General features: G+C 28.4%; 2 protein-coding genes, 1 long non-coding RNA gene and 1 other non-coding gene across 4 annotated transcripts; 3 read left to right on the top strand and 1 right to left on the bottom strand.

Annotated features, from left to right (window-relative positions):
* The first annotated feature begins 3,012 nt into the window (after nt 1-3,012).
* Nucleotides 3,013-6,637, top strand: LOC102602570 (cysteine-rich receptor-like protein kinase 10). The gene is made up of 7 exons (XM_006343346.2): nt 3,013-3,823; nt 4,304-4,441; nt 4,573-4,694; nt 4,919-5,129; nt 5,327-5,564; nt 5,655-5,805; nt 5,996-6,637. The coding sequence occupies exons 1-7, from the start codon at nt 3,022-3,024 to the stop codon at nt 6,320-6,322; spliced, it is 1,989 nt and encodes a 662-aa protein (XP_006343408.1). The 5' UTR covers nt 3,013-3,021; the 3' UTR covers nt 6,323-6,637.
* Nucleotides 6,638-6,905: 268 nt separating this feature from the next.
* On the bottom strand, nt 6,906-6,977 carry TRNAH-GUG (transfer RNA histidine(anticodon GUG)). The gene has a single exon. It is a non-coding gene; the product is annotated as a tRNA-His (tRNA).
* A 2,678-nt stretch (nt 6,978-9,655) lies between these two features.
* LOC102586118 (uncharacterized) lies at nt 9,656-17,383 on the top strand. Its single transcript, XM_006343217.2, has 5 exons — nt 9,656-10,068; nt 10,787-11,206; nt 14,206-14,340; nt 15,759-15,911; nt 16,744-17,383. Exons 1-5 carry the CDS (start codon nt 9,676-9,678, stop codon nt 17,050-17,052), a joined length of 1,410 nt encoding a protein of 469 aa, XP_006343279.1. The 5' UTR covers nt 9,656-9,675; the 3' UTR covers nt 17,053-17,383.
* Nucleotides 17,384-19,251: 1,868 nt separating this feature from the next.
* On the top strand, nt 19,252-19,811 carry LOC107059863 (uncharacterized). The gene is made up of 2 exons (XR_001472985.1): nt 19,252-19,317; nt 19,485-19,811. It is a non-coding gene; the product is annotated as an uncharacterized lncRNA (long non-coding RNA).
* The last annotated feature ends 995 nt before the right edge of the window (nt 19,812-20,806 follow it).

The following is a 20,806-nucleotide window of genomic DNA, read 5'->3' as shown; positions in this document are numbered from 1 at the left end:
TAAAGATATATTACATTCAAGCGTGATTCACATGCATTTGGATTTACTAACTCTCTCGATCTCCTGATCTCTTATCTCACTCGCCTTTATCCCTTTTTAGCTCGGCTATCTTTCTCTATATGTATTTGTATTTCAGATACATAGAGCGAGCTCGCCTCTTTTACTCTATGTATTTGTATTTCAAAATGTATCTAGTATCAATATTATATGTATCTAGTGTGATTGTATGTATTTGGTATACACCAACTTTCTCAGTTGGCTCTCTTTTTATGTGTCTGTATTTTAGAATGTATCTTTGTATCTAGCATTTTTGATACACGTGTCTGACTTGAAATTTGAAGGAGTGGTATATCTGACTTGAAATTTGGTACACGATCATTAATTAGTGAGACAATATGTAATTATTTTAAATTATAGAGTGAATCTGTATTTATAGTAGAAATACGGGATAAGGCCCAAGTACCCCTAGACTGACCTAAATCTGAGAGACATACCTTAACTAAACTAAGGTATTATTACCCCCCTTGAACTCATATTTTTTTGTAATTTTGTACATACACCTTTTGGCTTACGTGGCACACTCTGTGACTCCACTTAGTAGAGGAGTGTGGGAGATGTTTGGAGGTCACGTAGGCTAAAATGGTGTACAAAATTACAAAAGAATGGGTTCGAGGGGGTAATAAGATCTTAGTTCATTTAATGTGTGTCTCTGGAATTTCGATCATAGTCTAGTGATACTTTTTTTTTCAAGCAAATTTATACCAATAGACAATGGTCTAATGGCTTTTTATTAATAATAAACATAAAAAATTCTCAATAGGTATAAGCACAAGCAAGGGAGGCTAGGTCTTACTTTACCAATCCTAATGAGGTACCTAACCTCTACTAATTAACAACCATATTCTATGATCGTTAAATAAAGTTTATAATACACTTTATGATGATATTACAAGTGATGATTCTAAAGTAATGAAAAATCATAAAAGCCAAGGAGAAAGTTGAGTTATCAACCTCAAACTTCCTTTTACAAATGTATGAACTAAAAAAGATAGACTGACCTGGAACCTGAAGTATGTTTCTCATGTCTTCTTCAAATCTATCCAATAATACTTGATAGTTCATCACTTCTTGGCTTTATTGAATCTTGTTGAAGTTGTTGACACTATCATATGATTCTGCTTCGCCAGTCGCATAGGTAGGTGCCTTCGAACAAACTCCTCTGTCACTTTACCATCTCAACTATGCTTACTTTCATGCTTCGTTTTGTTGTTACGTTGTTGCCTAGGATAAATATCAGCATTCCTAGCTGCATTTGCAAAACAATAATCCAACATTTCCTCTTCTTCTTCCTCACCTTCCTCAAAAATGTCCTCATCATCTAGGTTGGCAAATTTTTTTGGGAACAAAGTCTGGGGGTACTTGTGTCTTATTCCTATAAATATTTGTGTATTAGATAGTTTTTTTTTTCTAGATTAATTTATAATTCTATAAAAATTATTAAAGATACACCATCACTTTTAAATTGGTTTGGGAAAAGTTCCAAATTCGCCCCTAATTTTTGTGAAATGGTTTACTAATGAAATAAACTTAACCGACACATAGAAATTTTTTACAAGAAAAAAATATTGAATTTACTCTTGAACTATGCGAAATGATCCAAATTTACTGAACTTTGAAGAAGAAGATCATTTGATTTGGTGAGCCAACATCATATTCTTCAACACTCGAAACCTCTAATGATGAAGTCTATCGCCAAGTACAAATTAACCTAAAAATCAAAATAGAAAGGAAAGAAAGGAAATAATTTTATCAAAGAGGAAATACGTGTTGTTGAATTAAATTTCATGTCCTTAATTAATTTGACAATTGAATGGACTGATTTGATTAATGACTTGAAATTTGGAAATTATTCAGACGTGTGCGCTTAAAATTTCATTAATATTTCCAACCTACTAAAAGACCACGTTTTGAAGGGTTTAGCAAAAAAAGATTTAGTTAATTATATAGACGAAAAATATATTTTAAAAAAATAAAGTTAATGATAAAAAACATATTTGAAAATATATTTTTTCTTTAGCTTCACACTTTAATTAATGATAAAGCATAGGGAAACATCATGCTCTAATATCTCGAGTTTCAAATTTTCCTCACTCTTTTTCCATCATGATTTCTCTTCGAGAACACTCGCCTCGTCGATTTTAAAGCTCGCTTACTTTAAGTATACTATCACTGGGGACATTAATTATTATTTCATTAAAATAAAATAAAATAAAATTATGGTCATCATATAAGTCATATGAATACCTGAGATTCCTTCACTTTTAATTAGAGATTTCAGGCTTGAACACGTGAGAATGGAAAATTTTCTATGAAACAACAATTTCCTCCTTATAGAACCCTTACACATTACAAAATTAGATTAGTCGGATCGTTATTATATTTCGTATACCAAAATGATTTTAAAAATTCTTCTTTTTCAATTTTCTTTCATTCCTTTTTTTGTTTTCTATATGGTAAAAGTCATCAAAGGTGTGAATTTAATGATGAAAATTGAAAATTGACTAGGTGTAGAAAAGTACTAGGGAAAATTCCAAGTTATGTATGATCACCATCTCACTCAAGTCATCGTCAATACGTATGCATGGACGTAGCCTTTTAAGATATGAATTCAATAAAATTCAATAATGGTAGTCTAAATTGATGTGTCACGTCAGCATCGGATTGTTCACGAATCATAGTGAGAACGAGTTGGAGTGTTTAGTTGTCAGCCATCAAATTAAAGTGTCTAGATATGCACTCCCAAAATTAAAAAGGTTACTTATCAGCTATAGCCAAATTTAAGTATCTGTTTATGTATTACATGCCGAATTTTGAAAGTTTGACCAAACACGCTCGAAACAAAACATCAGCTGCCTCATAAAGCCTAAGCAAGTCTTCATAATACTTTTTTCTTACACCATCAACTTTGTCAATACTATATATATATATATATCTTCACATATCACTCTGTTAAATAACAAAATGTTGAACTACTTCAATATTTTGTTATGTTATTGTATAATAATTTTCATTTTCCAAGTTATAAATTGTCAAGATAATTCTTCTCCTCCTGCATTTTACTGCCCAAACACAACTTACACTCCCAATAGCACTTATAGCTTCAATCTCAAAGCCCTTCTATCATCTCTAGCCTCGAATTCTTCGAGGCCTAACGGATTTTACAACACAACATCTGGTAACGCAGGGTCCGATATAGTTTATGGCATGTTTTTATGCAGGGGAGACGTTTCCCCAGACGTTTGTCAAAATTGTGTGTCAACAGCTGTTAAAGATGTAACCTCGGAAAGTTATTGTCCTAATGGAAAAGTTGCTGTCCTTTGGGTTGACGAATGCCTTATACGTTACTCAGATCAACCTTTATTTGGTACCGCGACGAGATCATATGGTTTTTTGAATACACAAAATGTTAGTGAACCACAAAGGTTCTTATCAGTTCTTGGAAATGTGATCAATGAATTAATAGCAAGTGTGGCTGCAAATGGAAATAATCGATCGGGGAAAATATATGCTTCGAAAGAAGCAAATTTTACGTCACTCGAAAGAGTTTATACATTTGCACAATGCATACCTGATGTGTCTAGTTCTTCTTGTGAGAATTGCCTGAGGACTGCTATCGGAAATTTACCGAGTGATGGGAAGAGAGGTGGGAGAGTTTTGCTTCCGAGTTGTAACGTTAGGTATGAGTTGTACCCTTTTTACAACGTTACTGCATCAACGCCACCACCTACGCCTCCTTCTTCATCGCCTACAAGCAACGATAGAGGTAACTTCTTCACACAAGTTTTTGATGATAGAGTACTAAACATAGAAATGTGTCATTTTTTTTTATCTGATTAATGAAGGAAAGAATGTCAGATAAATCCGGACAAAGGTAGTACATGTAATGATCAGAAAATCTTTTTTACTTTCTTAAACTCTGTGTCAAGTCAAAACTAGAGCAAATCTGGGGTTCATAAAACTCAGGCAACTAATAGTGTGTGGTTAAAAAAATTGGAAAGTTGAAAAGGGAAAATCATGTATTCTCCTCTTTTTGGTACAAAAATTAAGTTTTATCACTATAACGATGTTTAGTTGAATGACCATCTGTGAAATTGAACATGATCATCGCGTTCATTCTATATATCTGGTGATGCTCTCCATATAAAATGTTCGTTTATATTTGGTTCCACTTTATTCAATATAAATTAACAGATTCGCGATTTTGGTTGAATGTTTGAACAAAAGTTTTGTCTAACTGATGCAGATAAAGGGGGAATTGCATCTGGTGTAATCGTTGCCATAGCTATTCCAATTGTTGTTTCGATTCTACTCGTCATATTAGGTTTCTGTTGGATAAGAAGTAGAACATCGCGAGAATTCAATGTTGTAGAAGAGATCACAGGTAAAGTGAATAGTACTTTAAGTTATATTCTCTCTGTTTCAATTTGTTTGTCTGGTTTTGACTTGATACGAAGTTTAAGAAAGTAAAAGAAAACTTTTTAACTAGACAAATATTGTTTGTGCTTTATATAGATGAAGATGAAATTTCAGCTGCTGAATCTTTGCAATATCACTTGAACACTATTCGAGTTGCCACGACTAACTTCTCAATCGACAACAAAATTGGTGAAGGAGGATTTGGCGTTGTGTACAAGGTAAAGTCGATTTTTAGGACACGGGGTGTGTTTGATTTGCCTCGAGAAAGTCATTTTCTAGTGTTTGGTTACCGGATCAAAAGGAGGAAAATGACTTCCCTCATTTCAACTCATCAAGTATCAGAAACATTTTCTAGGCGTCCTGGTATCAAACACACCCCTTATGTTCAGTCCATCTTCCCTTGTATTGTTAACTTCGCGTTGATATCCTATTATACTCTCAGGGTAAACTTCCTGATGGACAAGAGATAGCTGTGAAGAGGCTATCAAGAAGCTCGGGGCAAGGCATAGAAGAATTTAAGAATGAGATTGTATTGATCGCGAAGCTTCAACATAGAAATTTAGTGAGACTATTGGGATATTGCTTGGAAGGAGATGAAAAGATACTCGTCTATGAATTCGTCCCCAATAAAAGCCTCGATTATTTCTTATTCGGTTGGTTTCCATCTTATAGCATTCATTTTTGTATATTCTTCTTATTGCTATAGTCGTCTGTGTAGAAATAACCTCTTGCAGAAATACAAGGTAAGACACGTACATAGACCAAATGTGGTGTGGTCCAGTCCGGTCCTTATAGAGTGATTTCAATAGATCTTTAAGAAAAAAACTCTGTTTCTGATCAAATTTTGTAGATCCTGAAAAGCAGCAGCTACTAGATTGGTCGAGACGTTACAAGATTATAGGAGGGATTGCGCGTGGACTACTTTACCTACACGAGGATTCTCGTCTAAGAATTATACATCGCGATCTGAAAGCAAGCAATATACTGTTAGATGCAGAAATGAACCCGAAAATATCAGATTTTGGAATGGCAAGAATATTTGGAATTGATCAAAGTGAAGAAATAACAAGTAGGATTGTTGGGACATAGTAAGTTTTAAAGACTTCCGTTTTCCTTTAAGAATACGCGTTTTTTCTAGCTAACCATCGTGTTTGTTTGTTTGTTTGTTTGTTGTATAGTGGTTACATGTCACCGGAGTATGCTATGCACGGGCAATACTCTGTGAAATCAGATGTTTTCAGCTTCGGCGTTCTGCTTTTGGAGATCATAAGTGGAAAAAAGAATAGCGCGTTTTACCAATCAGATGGTGGTGAAGATCTTCTTAGCTATGTAAGTCTTCCGTTTACCTTTCTATCCATAAGAGATCAACTTTTCATCTCGTATACCCTTCCCTCTTAACGGCTATCCAACTTGACTATGGTATTATCCATGGTTGAGCCACGTAGATCAATAAAGGCATGATACATTGAACTTGACATCAGCTGACATCTATGACCTCCAACTCGGATACATCTTGTAGGTTTGGAAGAATTGGAGAGACGGAACGCCATTGAACATAATGGATCCAATATTCGCAGAATCATACTCAAGAAATGAAGTGATACAATGTATACATATTGGATTGTTGTGTGTTCAAGAAGATGTTAATGAAAGACCTACAATGGACTCTGTGGTGCTCATGCTTAATAGTTACTCTATTACTACGCAACCGCCTAAACAACCTGCATTCTTTTTTCGTAGTCGATCAGAGATGTTGCCAAAGGGCATGGATTCAGATCAATCTAAAAGCAAGTCAATGCCATTGTCCATCAATGAAGTATCCATTACAGAAATGGAGCCAAGATAGATTGATACAACTATGAACAATTACTTGAGATGTTGTTCGCGATAAACTTACCTAATGGTGTAAAATATCTTATAATACATGTTATTGAACAAGCCTTATACTCTATATGTAATGGAGAAATAAAGTGAAGCGAGAACGCTGAGCCCCTAAGGGAAGGGAGGGTGAGTATACACACCACTAGTGGTTGAATATCATGATAAGCAACAAAAAGTTGAATTCAGTATCTGTTGTTGAGACGTCTTTCTATGTAAAAGTCCAAGGAGACAAAAATGTGAGACTTTAAATGTCAAGTCAAAGCAGACAATACCTTGATAGTTGGGCCTTTTTAACTATTACACCTTGTCCATTGAATCACTCTATATAGTCACACTTGCAACTTCTACTTAGAATATGAAAGATATTAAATTTATCATTTTTCGCGATAACCTGACAATGTAGTTTAAAAGAACACATCATGTTTTACGAGTCAACTTAACTTGATGGTGTAAAAAAATCTATATTCCGTCTTAAAACTCTATATAGGTTAACGAATAAGCTCGAAAGAGAAAACAAAAGGTATGAAATTAAAAAAAAAGAAGTATAATGTGGCTGCTGGGATTCGAGCCCAGGTCTCCACGGCCACAACGTGGAATTCTCACCACTAAACTACAGCCACTTTGTTGCTTTGTTATACCAAAACAAATATTAAATAATAAAAAATAATCACAGCAAAAAAAAAACCCAACAAACTAATTTAAAATTTTATGGCTCAATTTATGTAATGGTTTTATTAGATAGTGGAGTTTAACAAAAAAGAAAGATTTTTTTTTTTGGAATTTATAAGCTTAAATATTTATGTGATTATAAAATATTTCTTTAAAATAAAATAAATTTATTTACTTATAGTATATACTCTCTCCTTTTTTTAATTGTCTTAATTTGCTTCACAAGAGTCAATTTGATTAATTTATTGAGCTAAATTTTATATTAGATGTTCAATAATTGTATAAAAATATTGTAAGTTATAATTTTTCTCATATTAATAAAATTAAAATATACATCTTACAATATTGATCAAATTTTATCAGACAATTTTACTCTTAAAAAGTAAAATGTGACAAGTAAAAAGTAACGACCAAGTATAACTCAAATGTGCTCAATCATGCATACAGGTAAATGTGTACCAAGAATGAAGTCATAAAGTAACTTCAAATATACCAACTATTGGACTCATGTGACCTACTAGTATCTTCAAATATAATAAAAAGAGATAATACTTGAAAATACACCTGAATTATTATTGGGTTTTATATTTTAATTATTAAGTTTTTTTTTTTTATCTGAATCATCATCAGTTAGTATTATTTTTGTTTGAATTGTTACTATTTATGTATTAAAACATACCTAGTTAAGTAAATGGTGATATTTCAGATAGGATAAGAAATCAACTGATATTGAATCAAAATTTTCTTTATAAAGAGAAATAATTTAAGTAGGTTTATATGTCGCAAAAAAGTGAAAAATTCCAACCAAAAAAAAAGATCAATCCAATCCTAGCAGGACAAGCTGCCACATATAGTCACTTTAGCAACTCACTTTAGTTGAAAAATAAATAAATAAATGTGATATCTTAAAAGAAAGTCTCCAAATTCATTCTTCCTAAAATAAAGTCTAAATTCATTTGTCCAAATTCATTCTTATAAAAATACTAAGTACTATCTAAATCCATTGTCTTATAAAAATGGGATTCTAACAAATGGATTGTTTATTTTATTTTTTATTATTATTTCATAAATCTAATTTTTATCTCACAACTTGATCAACTTGTCATTGATTTATTTTTATCTCACAATTTGATCAACTTATCATTTTTATATATGTGTGTAGCATATCGTATCTTGATTTTTTTTGGGTGGAGCAAAGATAACAATTTATTCAGATAAGATATTTATATTAAATCATACAAATAACATGTTAAATATTTATTCAAAAAATAAGAAAAACAAAGAGAAAAAATCGAAAATAATTAAATTCACTATGAGCAAGGTTGGAATTTTGAAAAGCACAAGTCATTTACATATAAATGAAGTTAAAATTCTAGTTATGAGTTTTGACATAAAACTCAAGTTATTTTCATCAAAATCCTATAATTAATAATTAACAAAATTCCTCTATATAAATATAGTTATCCAATTAAATATGCATGTTAAACAAAGCCTCAAGGTATTTTAATACTATATGTTATTTTTGTGTACCCCTTACTCAAACCAAATTGTCCCTTGGTTTCTACAAAAAATATATATGATTGATTCAATGTTTTACTAAGTTCTTGTCAATTATTAAGTTTTTATATTTGCTTTTTTAATGGCTTGCTATTGACATCAAGATAATGTTGCATAAAGTATTAGCATTATTTTTCCCATTTAAGAACTTTTTAATTTAAATAACTAGCCCTAGTCACTATTAAGTTGAAGTGGACAATGGTTGAAAGATATGCATATCTGAATATTGTTAAAAAGCAAACGTGCTTGGATGTTGGCATGTACAATGGTTGAAAGTAAAGCGACAAGTTGGATTGAATTTGGATGGATTAAAATAAATCAAATTAGTAAATGAGTAGGTCATTCTATGAGATATATCAAGATAGGTTAAATAATAGATTATTAATCTAAAATCATTAAATTATTGCTTCCTTAATTTCAAAATAAGTGAATTGTTTGGGTGTTGTACTTCCTTTGAGAAAATAATATTAAGACATTAATTAGGCATTATTTTTCATTTTTACCTTTTTTTTAATTATTGTTAAATTACTCTTTAGAATGACTAAAATTGATCATGATAATTGTTCTCAATACTAACTAACCAAAGAAAGTTTCTTGAACTCATCACATAGAAAAATTTAAATGAAGGGTAAAAATGGAAAAAAAAAATCTAAAATTATTCTGAACAATTAAGTTAATTTAAACTATAAAAAATGCTTCAACAATTAACTTATTTTGAAATGGATAGAGTAGTAGTACGCATTCATATAGTTTCTTGATATTCCATCGCTAAATAAAGTTAGCGGTAAATTTTGTTGTTTAATTACAACATTTATCCGTCGTTAATTCCTTTTTTCAATAATGCTAATGAAGTCCTATATTTATAACAACAATAACATATCCAGTGTAAATCACATAAGTAGGGTCTGGAGAGAGAGTTATGTATATTCAGTCTTACCTTTACTTTAAAAAAATAGAGAAACTGTTTATAATAAAATTGTCAGCTCAAATACAACACATCAGCATCAAGTATTAAAAAAAAGCCTCATATTTTTTAAATAATATTTTTCTTCCTCCTCCTTCAACTTGATCATATTACACATACATATATATATGTCCTCTCCAAAATCACATTGTATCAATAGTTTCAACAAAATGAATATTCACAAAACCTACCTACAATGTTTGTTCTTTCTTATTATTATTCTAACCGCTTGTGGATTTTCTTTAGCAAAACAAACAAACCCCACCTCAAAAAACCTCAATTTTGGTAAATTCTTGAATTCAATTTATGAATGGAGAATTCAACAACAAAAAAACTTTGGAGATTCCAATAATAATAATCTAAAAATTGGAGCCCCTACTGTGTTAGCTGGAATTTTTTGTTTTATTGCAGCTTCTATTTCTAGTGCTGGTGGAATTGGAGGTGGTGGATTATATGTACCAATTTTAATAATTGTTGCTGGTGTTGATCTCAAAACAGCCTCAAGTTTCTCTGCTTTTATGGTAATGTTATGACTATTTCATTTAATCTGTTTAGAGGGCGTAATTTTGTTTACTTAATTATATTATGTCTCAATATGTCTGCTCGTGTTGCTTGATTCTTATTCATATGTCAAAGTCGTCGAAATATCTTGTTCTTTTTTTTTGGATAGCTAGCGATGAGATTTATTGTCTGTTTGGCTAAGTTTCTGAACCAAAATACTTAAGAAAAGTTGAGATATTTGTTCAAGCTTTTAGAAAGAAAAAAAAAACATTTTTTAATTATTAATAGGTCAAAACTGTTTTTCAAATTGATTATCCACATACAAACTATTACCCTTTGAAAGAAAAAAAATAATCGATCAAAATACACTTCTTTTGCATAAGTAGATTTTGGAAGTTTAATCAAAACATATAAACTCGGAATTTCTTGCATTATCCCTGATATCATGTTGTTTGATCATCCTATTTAAAAGTTTGATCTGTTTTGAAGAGCACAATTATATTTACTTAATTATATTATATTTCAACATGTCCCTTCACTTGAAGCCTGATTCCTTTTCAAAAACCAAAGGCGCGTTAAAATGTACTTCTTCTTTATAGCAATGAGATTTGAATCGAGTATTTTTTTTATTTGTTCTGATATCACGTTGAATTGTATTATCATTTCATGTAAAATTTTATATTGTTATAGATACATTATAATTTTTAATTTATTTAATTATATATTATGTCTCAACAGGTAACCGGAGGCTCGATAGCCAATGTTGTTTGTAGCTTGTTCTTACCTAGTGCCAAACATGGTGGAAAAATATTGGTTGATTTTGACATAGCTTTACTCTCACAACCATGTATTTTATTGGGAGTTAGTATTGGAGTAGTTTGCAATCTTGTCTTCCCAGAATGGCTTATTACTATTCTATTTGCAATATTTCTTGCTTGGTGCACTCTCAAGACATTTAGATCAGGAATTTATTATTGGAAAATTGAATCTGAAGAAGTTATGAGGAGAAAAGAGAATTTTGAGGAAATTGAGGGACCTTTATTGGAAAAAGAAGAAAAAGGAATAAAAAATATTCCATGGATGAAAATGGGAGTATTAATAATGATTTGGTTTTCTTTCTTTTTCCTTTATCTTCTTCGTGGAAATCGATATGGACAAGTATGTTTCCTTCCTCTTTTGTCTTTTAATTACTTGGATTTTATTCTCATTCACGTAATTGGTAAACTTGTTAGGTATGTGATCAAGAAGTCATTGATTCGAGCAGTGAAAAATTGTAAAATAAGACTCTTATGATCTATTTTTTCTCTGAATTTCATGCATAGTGAGAACTTAGTGCATTAATCTGCTCTAATTTGGATTTTTCATACTATTATGGATTGTTTAGTTAGAGGGATATGAGATAATAATTTCGAGAAAAAAAAATGAAATTAGTTTATATCCCTTGTCTAGTTATGAATATAATTAGTCTTTTATTCAATATTTTATACTAAAATGATAAGATTAATTATCTTATATAAAACGTAACATAGTTAATTAACTTTGTGAGATATTTTAACTCGTACAATATTCTTGTTTATATATATATATATATATATATATATATATATATATATATATATATATATATATATATATATATATATATATATATATATATATATATATATATATATATATATATATATATATATATATATATATATATATATATATATATATATATATATATATATATATATATATATATATATATATATATATATATATATATATATATATATATATATATATATATATATATATATATATATATATATATATATATATATATATATATATATATATATATATATATATATATATATATATATATATATATATATATATATATATATATATATATATATATATATATATATATATATATATATATATATATATATATATATATATATATATATATATATATATATATATATATATATATATATATATATATATATATATATATATATATATATATATATATATATATATATATATATATATATATATATATATATATATATATATATATATATATATATATATATATATATATATATATATATATATATATATATATATATATATATATATATATATATATATATATATATATATATATATATATATATATATATATATATATATATATATATATATATATATATATATATATATATATATATATATATATATATATATATATATATATATATATATATATATATATATATATATATATATATATATATATATATATATATATATATATATATATATATATATATATATATATATATATATATATATATATATATATATATATATATATATATATATATATATATATATATATATATATATATATATATATATATATATATATATATATATATATATATATATATATATATATATAAACAAGAATATTGTACGAGTTAAAATATCTCACAAAGTTAATTAACTATGTTACGTTTTATATAAGATAATTAATCTTATCATTTTAGTATAAAATATTGAATAAAAGACTAATTATATTCATAACTAGACAAGGGATATAAACTAATTTCATTTTTTTTTCTCGAAATTATTATCTCATATCCCTCTAACTAAACAATCCATAATAGTATGAAAAATCCAAATTAGAGCAGATTAATGCACTAAGTTCTCACTATGCATGAAATTCAGAGAAAAAATAGATCATAAGAGTCTTATTTTACAATTTTTCACTGCTCGAATCAATGACTTCTTGATCACATACCTAACAAGTTTACCAATTACGTGAATGAGAATAAAATCCAAGTAATTAAAAGACAAAAGAGGAAGGAAACATACTTGTCCATATCGATTTCCACGAAGAAGATAAAGGAAAAAGAAAGAAAACCAAATCATTATTAATACTCCCATTTTCATCCATGGAATATTTTTTATTCCTTTTTCTTCTTTTTCCAATAAAGGTCCCTCAATTTCCTCAAAATTCTCTTTTCTCCTCATAACTTCTTCAGATTCAATTTTCCAATAATAAATTCCTGATCTAAATGTCTTGAGAGTGCACCAAGCAAGAAATATTGCAAATAGAATAGTAATAAGCCATTCTGGGAAGACAAGATTGCAAACTACTCCAATACTAACTCCCAATAAAATACATGGTTGTGAGAGTAAAGCTATGTCAAAATCAACCAATATTTTTCCACCATGTTTGGCACTAGGTAAGAACAAGCTACAAACAACATTGGCTATCGAGCCTCCGGTTACCTGTTGAGACATAATATATAATTAAATAAATTAAAAATTATAATGTATCTATAACAATATAAAATTTTACATGAAATGATAATACAATTCAACGTGATATCAGAACAAATAATTTTTTTTTATATATATATATATATATATATATATATATATATATATATATGTTGCTAGCCAAATGACTTGGTGAATCTTGAAATATTCTAAAATTATTAATTCAATGAGATGAGTAATATATTAACTAATCATTAATCAAGCAAGAGAAATTTTATATACACAATACATAATATGCCTTTATTAGTTTGTTACAAATATTTAATCATACAAATAAATTTGTACATGATTTTACAAGAACGAATTAACAAAATTAATTAATGGTCTAAATCTAAATTTTAATAAGTGGCTTTAAACTTATTTAATGAAATTCATATTTTATTTTTATTTATTTACAACTTATGGATAAGTATGGATCCTTTCTTTTTTTTTGTCTTTACATGCTTTTTACTTTAATATTATTGCTTTACTTTAACTTATTTTAGTGAGTCATGTGATCCTATCTCGACTTTCGAGTGAGTCTGAATGAGATTTGAATCTTGATGAAAACCTTAGGTAGTTACGTCAAATCATATTAATTTATTATGATTCAATGAATTTAATAAGATGAGATCGAAGACATATTAATCTATCGCAAAATACTTAGAATGAATTTTAATATTAATTTGTTATTAAATAAGATTAGAGAATTTTTTTTATTGGTTAGCTATGAAAATTATCAGTGGTTAATTCCTATTTTTTAATTTTTTTTTTTATTGTTGTGATATTCTTCTCTTAGTATTTTTACTGTTCATAATATTATGTAGGGCATAATTCATATGAAGGCATGTGGAGTGGTATATTGGATTATCTCATCAGTTCAATTTCCTCTAGCAATAATTTTTACATCATGGATCTTATACAAGAGAGAAAATCACCAAAATTTACCTTCCAAGAAACAGGTATATATTAAGTAACAAAATAATATTTTAATATTAATCACTGACGTTTTCAATTTATGTGACATACTTTAAATCTATACGAAATTCAATTAAAAATGAAGATCATCTATATGATGATAAAACTTGTAGACCTTAAAACCTTCTCGTTAAGGGGTCATTTGGTTTAAAATAGGGATTATATCCTGAATAACTTATCCCATGGTGTAGGCGTGTACAAAATCGAACCAAACCGCAAACCGAGTCAAACCGAGAAAAAAAACTCGACTAGTGGTTGGTTTGACTTGGTTTGGTATTGAAAAAAAAATCCGACTATATTTGGGTTGGTTTTGTTTTAACTAAAAACAATCAACCCAACTTTATATATGTAATTTTAAAATTTTATAACTAAAAAAAACCAACCCGAGACCAAACCAACACGACATTATATACATAATTTTAAAATTTTATTTTATACATAAAAATATTTACTTTGATATAATTTTAAAATTTTTCTTATACTTTTTCATAGTTTTTATCTTTTAATATATTATTAATTCAAGTTTGAAACTTAGAATTCTAAATGGTTCAATAAAGATTATAGTCCATATATATTGGTAATTATAATAAAGCTTAAATCAAAATTAAATTAATACTAATGCAAAAAGAAAATCAATTCAACACTAAGAATGACAATAATATTGAATATTTGTTCTTTGGTTTTACATTGGTTTAGACAATTCAATTACATAATCTAATTTTAATTTTCTTTAATATTTAGTCATGTAACTAATGCTTATTAAACTTATTTTAGCATGATTTAGTACTTTTAAATTATGATCATTTTCAGTATGACTTGTTAATTTGCAATATTATTGTTTTACGCGGTTTCATTATTATTATTTTTTTGTTGGATATTTTAGTGTCATTACTCATATCATATTTTGTGTTATTTTCTTAAGAAACACCTTAGATAGTTGCATTTTGGTAGAACTAAAGAAATATTTGAAGTACAAGTAAATTATATGTTTGTATGAATACTTTACCCGAAAAAACCCAAAAATCCGAAAAATTTGAAAAAATCCGAGGTTGAAAAACCCGAATTTTATTGGTTTGGTTTATAGATTTAAAAATCTGACACAAATGGTTTGGTTTGATAGTTGAAAAATCCGAACCAACCCAGTCATGTACACTCCTACCACGGTGCTATAGTCTGAATTTAAATATTGACATTCTAATACATCCAATCAAACATGCATCAAATTTAATTTAATCTCAAATCCTAAACTGGAATAATCCACTAATGATCCTTATCCCCAACCAAAGATTTATAAAAAAACATTGTCACATCAACTGAAACGGATAGAGTATATGAAGATAACTTGTGCAATTTTGTTTGATTAATTTGTTGATTAACATTTAAATTTGTCTTATTTATGTAGGAAATAACATGTGAAACAAAGAATAATGGACCTTCAAGAATGTTCATTTTCCCATTAATGGCACTTCTAGCAGGAGTATTGGGTGGTGTATTTGGAATTGGTGGAGGAATGCTTATTAGCCCCCTTTTAATTCAAGTTGGAATAACACCTGAAGTAATTCTCTATTACTCTTCTATTTTTGTTGATTTTTTTCAATTTTAGAATCTCGTTTTATTTCATATTAAGGTTTGTTTGGTCTGACATAAGTCATTTTAAAAAAGTAATATATTTTTTCTGAGTGAGTCATTTTATTTGGTGTTTACTTTTACTTTATTACATTAAAGTCACTAAGCTAACTGAAAGTTCACTCAATTTTGCCTAAGTATCGTTGGAAGTTATTAAATTATTATTTTTTATATATAAAGAGAAAAAAAACTGAACTTTGCCTAAGGTATCACATGAAGTCACTGGGCAATTTTTTGCAATCAAAATGTCATTCAATTTTGGAGAAATATCATATAAAATGTCTTTTTTCTTTTTAGTGACTTTTTGTAATACCTACGATAAAATTGAATGACTTTTTAGTTATAAAAATAGTTTAGTGAGTTTAGTAATACTTAGGTAAAGTTAGCTGTTTTTTTATTATAAAGAATAGTTTAGTAATTATAGTGTAATAAAGTAGAAGTTAGTATCCATCCATATAGTTAACCATATATGATTATACGCCATTATACACAAAATATATATGATTTATATATCTGCCGGCTACTTTTAGTTTAAGCAGTTGAATGGACGGCTATTGAAGCGAGAGTCTATAGGAAACAACCTCTCTACTTCACAAATGTAGAGGGTAAGGTCCGCGTATATCTTATCCGGCCTCTTCAAACCTGACTTGTGAGATTACACTGGATATATTATTGTTATTGTTGTTGTTGTGGATGACTATTTAGGTTAATTCTTTTTTCTTTGCTTAGTAGGACTAATAATGACATTCTTTTTTAAACAGATTACCGCGGCAACTTGTTCATTCATGGTATTTTTCTCCTCTACCATGTCAGCTGTACAATACTTATTTCTAGGAATGGAACATGTCAATACAGCCCTCATTTTTGCAATTGTTTGTTTAATTGCCTCACTTATTGGATTAGTTGTGGTACAAAGAGCCATTGAACATCATGGGAGAGCATCACTTATTGTTTTTTCAGTTGGAATAGTCATGGCATTAAGTACTGTTCTTATAACAAGTTTTGGAGCTGTTGATGTTTGGAGGGATTACACAAGTGGGAAGTACATGGGGTTCAAACCACCTTGTTGAGAATTAATAAGAAAGGGAAATATATTGAGAGTTGTACTCGTTTGAAGCGTGCTCCGAGTTTTGCATATTTTGTGGTGATTATTAACGAATATCAATAATCGATATTCGGTGGATATGTACTTTTGGTTGAATTGTAAATGAGTATTTGGAGGTACTTCTGAGTGTGTTTGAATGTTGACGATTTTCTATAGGGAAAAAAGTTTATAAGAAATTAAAGATTTGTAAGTGTGAGAGTTGTGCTAGTTTGAAGCGTGCTCTGAATTTTGCATATTTGTACTCTAATTAATTATGAATATCAATAGTCGATATTTGGATGATATTTTTGGTTGAATTGAAAAGGAGTATTTGGAGGTACTTCTAAGTGTGTTTGAATGTTCACGATTTTCACTAGGAAAAAGAGTGTATAGAAATTGAAGATTTGTAATTAAGTGTGAGAGTTGTGCTAGTTAGAAGCGTGCTCTGAATTGTACATATTTGTACTCTGATTAATTATGAATATCAATAGTCGACATTTGGAAGATATTTTTGGTTGAATTGAAAGGGAGTATTTGGAGGTACTTCTAAGTGTGTTTGAATGTTCACGATTTTCACTAGGAAAAAGAGTTTATAGAATTTGAAAATTTGTAAGTGTGAGAGTTGTACTAGTTAGAAGTGTGCTCTGAATTGTACATATTTGTACTCTGATTAATTATGAATATCAATACTCGACATTTAGAAGATATTTTTGGTTGAATTGAAAGGGACTATTTGGAGGTACTTCTAAGTGTGTTTGAATGTTCACGATTTTCACTAAGAAAAAGAGTGTATAGAATTTGAAGATTTGTAAGTGTGAGAGTTGTACTAGTTAGAAGAAGAGTGCTCTGAATTGTACATAATTGTACTCTGATTAATTATGAATATCAGTACTCGAGATTTGGAAGATATTTTTGGTTGAATTGAAAATGAGTATTTGAAGGTACTTCTGAGTGTATTTTTTTTTTATATCATAAAATAAAGTTAAAGATGTTTTTAATCTAATAAATAAAATGAGGATATGATTTAGCAAAATTCTTTCGATAAAGGGAGAAGGACAATTATACCCCTAGTCTTGTGGTGTGTTAACTTTAGCTGCTAGTCCAAAACTTTATGAAAATGAATTGATATTGATTTTGGTACTCACACTTGCTTTTCAACACTGTATAGCTATACTATTTATTATACAACGAGGATATACATACACTACTTTCAAAAATTAATATATCCATTTTAAATCGTAAAATTGAGTAATATTTATTTTTTCCCTTTAATAAAGTAGACATAGTTTTCATACTTTTTAGTATTTTTTACATAAAATTTCAAAAAGAGACTAAAGAAAGTTGGATAGATGTCACTGCAAAGATAACTACACCTAACAATTATGACTTATGAAGAAAGAACTAAAGTTGCTTTGAGCATTAGTGGTGATACAATTACAAAAAAGGTAAAATAAGGATCGAACATTTTAGACACATGGAGTTCATCCATTTCGTATTGAAACTCTGTTAATCATCATAAAAAAAATAAAAAGAAAATACTAGATGGTTTGATATGACATGAGTCCAGATGGATCAAAAAGTATAACGAATGACTTAATTGAATATTCTATATAATATAAGGGCATATTGAAGAATAGTTTTTTACTACGAACTAAAATTATATATATTGATATACTATCAGTTCAAGTTAACTCGTATTAAGAAGTGATTATTTTATTTCAAGTTATCATATCAGTCATAATATAAATGATTATTTGTTATTTCAGAGTAACTGCAAAAACTTTGCATTTCCAAATGTGAGTTCACTTCTAAAAGAAAGAAAGAATTAGCAATGGTAAATTATGTATAGCTAAACAATAAAAATTCGTTGTTGATCCTATTTAAGGACGGATATCAAAAAGTCCTATTATCTATGAAGTTCGAGTATTTGATTATTTTTTTTAATAGTTCTTGTTAAATCCTTAATTTTTTTCATTGTTCTCACAAAATCTAATAACTAGAGCTTGCTAGATATTTGGCATAGATCAAATGTTCTCACTTTTGCAAATGTAAAGGACAAAACTGTTCAAAAATATACTTAAGTGACCATTTTGTCATTTTCGTACAAGTCTCAATACTGATTAATTTAGGCCTATAAATACAAGCCTTCCATAAAGGGAGCAAAGCATCAATATTTTACAAAAAATAATAATTAAGATGGCCACATTTAAGCAAGCTTTTCTCTTCATTGCTCTCTTTGTTGCAATTTTAGGTTCTAAACTTTTACCACTCTGCTCCCATTTAATTAGTATATATTTCTTTCGATGTTTTATCTTCTTTTTTAGTCTGTTATAAATACTTAGACAATTGATATCTTTATACAGAATATCAATGTATATATATTAATAGTATAATTATTGTTACGTTTAAAATGTGCAGTTAATCTCTCTTGGGCTCCAAATAAGATGCAAGTGATGGCACTACGAGACTTACCGGTTAATGTTGTGGAGATGAAAGGAAAATTACTTGGACTTGGTGATATTACTACTTGTGGGATGAATTGCAGGGACCGTAATGATTGCAAAGAAGGCTTTATGTGTTCAAATTGTGTTAAAGTTGGGTCCTTATTTGCTCAATGCATATAACATAAGGAAACTATTAATTGTTTGATATATCTTCGTGTTTATTCAAGCATTTTAAATAATGTTGTGTTTGCAAAGTTTGTGCAAAGATAATAAATATGTAACCTTATAAGTTTCCTATTTATTGGGAGATTACCTACTCTAATATTAGGCTACATTTAAATATATGTATATGTTGGTCTCTTGTCTTTATCTTACATGCAAAATTCATTATTTATTGAAGGTAAAGTCAAAATAATATATTTGAACTATTATTTTTTAACTGAGTTTTACATCCTAATCATCAATTGTTTCTTTTTCCATTTAAAGGTTTTTCATTTAGCCTCTTCACAACTGATAGTTGAATTAGTTAGTTTCGAGATGTGTTATAATACATAGATTATGAATATTTAGATAGAAAAATGGACAATAGATGGTTTAAATGTACAATTTGCAAAAGAAGTGATAATATATAAAAGGTAATACACAAATATGAGCTAAATCGGATAACCAACTCAAAATATGAACTATGTGGCGTAAATATTTTTTCCTAATAGACTTGGATCATAATTTTCTCAATTTTTCTTGCTTATTTGTTTACACTTTATGTGCTGACGTGGACCAAACATGAGAGCACCTCCTTCAAGCGCATAGGAACCTAACCAGGAAACTAATACTAAACAAGAGAAGCTCATTTTATCACCAATTTTCCAGAGCTCAAATTTCAAGAAAATGGATCACAGACGATATCTTCCTAAGGCCTTTTACCTCTGAAAGGGGAATTTCTCAATGCCCGAGCATCCAGCTCATTTTTCAACAAAATGGATCACAGACGATATCTTCCTGTGGCCTTTTACCTCTGAAAGGGGACTTTCTCAATGCCCGGACATCCAACTCAAATTTCAACTACAACATCAAATCAACATAATCACCAAAGCCCAACAATTAATTTGAAAATTAAAAAAATAAAATATATTAATTTTGTAAAAAATGAAATTACACATGGCAATGTGTGCATTTTACTGTCTATCGAGAATTTATTTTTCTATTCATGTTGCACTTAAGTGATATTTATATTTTTAATAAGACAATTAACAACTCATAGTAATAATAATAATAATAATAATAATAATAATAATA

Source organism: Solanum tuberosum, unplaced genomic scaffold (genome assembly GCF_000226075.1).
Source record: "Solanum tuberosum cultivar DM 1-3 516 R44 unplaced genomic scaffold, SolTub_3.0 scf00039, whole genome shotgun sequence".
In the NCBI taxonomy this organism is placed as follows: domain Eukaryota; kingdom Viridiplantae; phylum Streptophyta; class Magnoliopsida; order Solanales; family Solanaceae; genus Solanum; species Solanum tuberosum.
This window is presented reverse-complemented; position numbering and strand designations above follow the sequence as displayed.

Coding starts and splice junctions, on each gene's coding strand:
- LOC102586118 (XM_006343217.2), top strand. CDS start 9,676: ATGTCCTCTCCAAAATCACATTGTATCAATAGTTTCAACAAAATGAAT. Junction 11,207..14,205: donor GTGGAAATCGATATGGACAA/GTATGTTTCCTT, acceptor AATATTATGTAG/GGCATAATTCATATGAAGGC. Junction 15,912..16,743: donor AAGTTGGAATAACACCTGAA/GTAATTCTCTAT, acceptor TTTTTTAAACAG/ATTACCGCGGCAACTTGTTC.
- LOC102602570 (XM_006343346.2), top strand. CDS start 3,022: ATGTTGAACTACTTCAATATTTTGTTATGTTATTGTATAATAATTTTC. Junction 5,130..5,326: donor CCTCGATTATTTCTTATTCG/GTTGGTTTCCAT, acceptor CAAATTTTGTAG/ATCCTGAAAAGCAGCAGCTA. Junction 5,565..5,654: donor AGTAGGATTGTTGGGACATA/GTAAGTTTTAAA, acceptor TTTGTTGTATAG/TGGTTACATGTCACCGGAGT.